The sequence below is a fragment of the Eptatretus burgeri genome, chromosome 8 (assembly GCF_056783735.1).
Source record: "Eptatretus burgeri isolate ZD-2024b chromosome 8, Ebu_testis_v1, whole genome shotgun sequence".
NCBI classification, from domain to species: domain Eukaryota; kingdom Metazoa; phylum Chordata; class Myxini; order Myxiniformes; family Myxinidae; genus Eptatretus; species Eptatretus burgeri.
Window position 1 is genome coordinate 6410774 of NC_140968.1, and position 5000 is coordinate 6415773.

Sequence of the window (5000 nt, forward strand, 5' to 3'; positions counted from 1 at the left end):
ATCCTGATGGCATTTTGAAGAAATCAAATTTTGATTTTTTTTCCTATTTTTTTTTTGTGGGTGCCTCAAAGACTTCCCTACACCCACCAAGGAATGGGGTCAGGGATCATTTAACATTACCTTTCACTTAGCGACAAAGGCTCGGCACTATAGAGACATTACATATGTACATATATATATATATATATATATATATATATATGTTACAACATAATTTTGATGCACATATTTAGTTTGATTTACCCGCCGATCACCCCACGTGCCTTTTGGTTGAATGGTTTGCATTAGCCAGAACAATCACCTGGATGGCAGACAGACAGTTGTTGTTTGCGGATTATGCGGTTTTAACGTGTGAGACAATCCGCGGCGAGGCTCACCACCATCACAGTCAGGAGATGCGTCTGATGTTTAAACGATGAATGTGGTCATCACTGGTTAGATATTTATCAGTATGCCATCCTGATGAGGGCAAATAAGCCGGAAATCCTGAGAGGCGGCTCCATTTGATGTTTATCTGATGTTGACCATGTAATTTTTGTTTGACAGAGTCGCCGGGCTGAGGCCTCTGGATTAGAGGTGACGCTTTGGTGTAGGACGGTTTTTTTTGTATCCCAAGTTGAGGCTCGTGTGAGACCTAATACACACACAAACATATAACAAGGCAGGAGACAAGAAGGCGGGAGAGGGAAGCACAAAATAGTGGGGAACAAGACAATAGGAGATCTGTGTAAGGGAGAGGGATGGGGTGGGGTAGACGGGGTAAACAAGATGGTACTACAGGGACTTTCAGGAAGGAAAACAGGGAATTTGAAGGAGGTGGGTTTGGGGTGGATTAGCAGGGGTAAAAAACATCAAGATTTTGGATGGGGGAAGATATGAGATGGGAGGGAGGAGTGGGATTGAAGAGAGTGTGGGAGTTTGTTCTAGAGGCAGGAAAAATGAGGAATGAAGGAGTGAACGTGAGCAGTGATTCTTGATTTTGGGAGTTTCACCAGAAAGGGTTTTTTGGTGGACCTTGAGCACCTTGAGAAAATATAGGGGGGGGGGGCAGACCACAGATTGAGCAGGGGAGTCAAGGATGGAGAGGAGATGGTAGAAGACAGAAAGACCACCGACCTGCCTCCGGTGAGAGAGTGAGAGACCCAAGGACTCAGCTTCATTGCGGGAGATATCAATGATCCTAAATCAAAGCATTGGTTTACACAGCGTGAAGTCGAGTGAGGTGTGAGACAGGAGCACCAGCCCAGAGGGGAGAGCAGCACTCCATCAGACTTTGGATGAAAGCTTTGTATGTGGTTAGAAGCTCAGGTGTGCCAAGGAATGACTTTGCACAATGGAGGATGCCCAGTCGGCGACTGGCTTTGGAGGCCAGCTAAGAGATGTGGCTTTCCCAGGAAAGATTGTGGTTAGAAAATGAGGCCCAAAAGCTTTAATGAAAGAACTTCAAGAGGATTGTTGAGAAAGTAGATGGGGAGGGGGGGGGGAGGTTCCAGATGGTCCTTTCGGAGAGACAAAGTCAGAGTGTGAGATTTGTTAGGATTGAAAGACATATTCCAAGTGTTTGACCAGCTTGCGATTCTGTTCATGTCTGGAGAGAGTGAAGAAGCTGCTGCCTGCTGATAAGAGGGATGACAGATGATCGTTTTTACCAGCAAAGGGTGGAGTCATCAGCAAAGAGATGAAGAGAATTTTCCAGAGAGTGTGAAAGATCATTGATGAAAACCAGAAAAAGCACAGGGCCCAGAACACTGCCTTGAGGAACTCCAGCCTGGACAGGAAGAAGAGATGAGAGAATTCCATTAAGAGCCATGCGTTGCTGCGACAGGAGAGGAAGTCCACGAGCCATTAGTGGATATTGCCTTCAATACCATAAGAAGAGAGTTTGGTGAGCAATGCAGGATGCCAGATCGTGTTGAAAGCTCACGATGTGGGTTTGCCCCACCCACAGGTTCGGACACCAGCCAATGGCACCCAAGCAGGGTGGGGCTTGTGGTGTCATGGCTGCAGGTGGGGGCAGAAGCCATAAAGGTGAGGCATGAGCCACAGGGCATGGAGAGCTCGCTTGGAAGCCTGCACGCAAACTTCATTTCTTCTTCTTCAAGCCTATCTCATAAGGTATGAATTTGGTGCATTAAGTGAATAGGTAATTAAGAATAAACCAATCGTTCGTGACTCAGCGGTGCATACGGGGTTAAAATATCTCAAAAATAATTGTATTGCTTCTTTCCGTATTCCCGCCATTTTTGCTTTTTAATATAATACACGTTACAAATCCATTTGGTCTATCAGTGATTCGAGAATAGCACCCAGTATGAAACGTGCCCGTGTCCCACCACTTGGGTTGCCACTTTGGGTATATGGGAGCACGGCACCGATAAGCACGTGTCCCGACTGGCTCGGGCATTCCACTCGAGCATGGTAACATGGCAAACAGGCCCGGGAACGTGTTCAGAGTGGCCGGATCAATTGGCAAGCGTGACTGCTTTGACGCGGTCCATCGGGATTCAGCCCAGACAAGCGGGATGAGTCCAAGGACCACAACAATATATTGTGTATATATAATATATATAGACAGACAGACAGATAGACACACACACATGATTAAAGAGGAAAAATATTGATTATGAACCTTAACTTAACTGGGGCTCCTCACGTCAGCAATTTGCATGTTTACAACAATCGTTGTTCAGATACTGGTCTCTGCTGTATCAGTGTGCAATTAGCACCAAGCTGTCGCAAACACAAGGTAAAACTGACCGACACATTTTCTGCTCGCTTCATCGATTGTAAAGCCGGCCTGGCAGACACACTGAAAGCTGCCAAATGTATTGAGGCATTCGCCAGCAATGCAGATTCCAGGGAGTTCAAGACACTCGTTGATGTCTGTGAAAAGGACACGTCACAACATGCGATCAAAATACAATCACTTTTGAAAGGCCACCATGTTCTCACTAACGAGAAAAGCTTCAACATATAGAACTTAGATGGCGGTTGCTGGAAACCTGTCGTCATGCATTCTGTTATTTTAGCTATTCCGTGAAAAAAATCAATGACCAAGATATTTACAGAAAGTATCAGTCACCAAAACACACCATTCATTTATGGTGACCAGTACCTTTGTTAATTATATTGCCGTGTGTGTGTGTGTGTGTGTGTGTGTGTGTGTGTGTGTGTGTGTGTGTGTGTGTTACAGAGGGTGGTGTGTGTTTGTGTGTGTGTGCACACACATGCACTGGATACCTTCGAGAACAACTGTGATTGGGTTGAGACGAAAACCTCTTCCTCCAGGGCATAAAGTGTCAAATTCCGCTGTGAGTACAAAGAGCAAATGTGCAAAAACCAAGGGACCCCATTGCCAACTATCCAGAGCCGATTGTCTCCAGTATCTCAGGCTGAACATAAAAGGATGGTGGATATTCGGAGATATCACCAACCTTCTACATGATTAACAATGACATCAGTCGACAATGGACAAATCAACAGTACTATACAATACATGGGGTTTGATTGAACCTCAGGTCACACCATATTTAGGAAAATGCTCAGATGTGAATACAGGATAGCCTGCCAGGATTAAACATTGATCCTGAAGACAAGTTACCATTGTACATGTACTGTTACATCATCGTCGTCTTTCTTTCTTTCTCACCATATTTGCTGAATCCTGATCATGCATCAGAATCATTATATGACTATCCACGACAGCAATCTCCACGAACACTCACTGGTGTTGGATAAGGGGCACAGTTGGCAGGGTTCTCCCCAAGCGTGGCCCATGCTGCAGCAGCAGGAAGCTCTGCTGGTGTCCACACCGACCTCTGTGTCACAACTAAGACTCCCATCTCCTCGCTCCAAAGAGGACGCGTAGCATTTTGCTGCCCGGGAGTCTGACAGATATAAATTGGGATGCAAGATTACAAACGCAGCAGATTTGATGTTCAGCACTTCACTCGGCAACAATGTCAATATGCTGCACGACATCGACATTGACACTGACATCAAGATAATATAATCAACTTATGATCTCGTGATATCAATATAGTAACTATCCTCAAATAATTATTCAAATAATATAATTGCATAAAAGAAAACGTCATTACGATGGGATAGTTCCAAGGTAGTGTCTCCAAGTTGTCGAATCTATGTTCGAATTACGATAGAATGGGATCTGATTGAAGCTGACGCCTTGACGTCTCTCGAGTAAGAACAGGCCATTCTTGGATCGACGCGTTGCCAACTTTCTGTCTCCTGTTCCGCAATGTTATTTGTCCCTGTACGTCACAGTATCTCTCTGTTCCATCAGGATGCGACGAGTGTTGCAAAGAAAATGGTTACTGGGAAAGCAGCTGTGCCGCTGATGCAGTGCCCCCGTTTCCGGGAAGCTGATGCTCATTTTGACGACCTCGATAGGACGAAAGGATGAGTCAACCCGCCTGGTGTTATTTAATGGCTCAAACTCAAGACCCTATGATCTCAAGGCAGCAACCTTAACCGTTTTAGCCAACACCAGGCTTACTCTGCAGTTTGTTTAATCCTTTCATTGCACAGAAGAAGATTGCCCTTTACTTGAGAAATTGTGAGTCATTCATTGTTGTGGAAAAGAGAGTTCAACAACTAAGTCATGAACCTTTTTCCAACAAGATGTCATGCTCGTTGAAAAGCTCAGTGACACAAGGTACGCACAAGGTACAGGTGCTTCCATACATCAGGAAAAAAAAACAAAAAACAAGCCGACATGTGAGAAAGCAGGTCAATGCAATTGGCAGCAAATCGAGAAGGTTTCTGATCGTGGAGAACTTTATGGGAAGCATTGTTCAAAACACAAAGTTTGGTTTTTCGATCGATATGAGATTATGGGAGAATGACCTCTTTGATAAGAAGAGGAAGGTACCAGTAAGTTTGGATGATTAAAATGTGGCTCCAAGGAGAGTATTAAAAAAAAAAAAAAAAAACCTTGCAGATAACTTTCTTTTGCATTAACGAAAGGTCAACACCTGAAA

General features: G+C 44.6%; 1 protein-coding gene and 1 long non-coding RNA gene across 5 annotated transcripts in view; one reads left to right on the top strand and one right to left on the bottom strand.

The window, feature by feature from the left end:
- The window catches only part of LOC147021003 (fibrillin-2-like), a 305412-nt gene that overhangs the window by 88018 nt on the left and 212394 nt on the right, over positions 1–5000 (bottom strand). For all 4 annotated transcript variants that reach the window (XM_085890782.1, XM_085890784.1, XM_085890783.1 and 1 more), the window contains 3 exons: positions 3726–3887; positions 3241–3309; positions 2758–2883 (listed from right to left, as the gene is read on the bottom strand). In XM_085890782.1, coding sequence (XP_085746908.1) covers positions 2758–2883; positions 3241–3309; positions 3726–3887 — 357 coding nt within the window. The remainder of the gene's footprint in view (positions 1–2757; positions 2884–3240; positions 3310–3725; positions 3888–5000) is intronic.
- On the top strand, positions 1812–3596 carry LOC147021004 (uncharacterized). The gene is made up of 2 exons (XR_015060702.1): positions 1812–2115; positions 3194–3596. It is a non-coding gene; the product is annotated as an uncharacterized LOC147021004 (long non-coding RNA).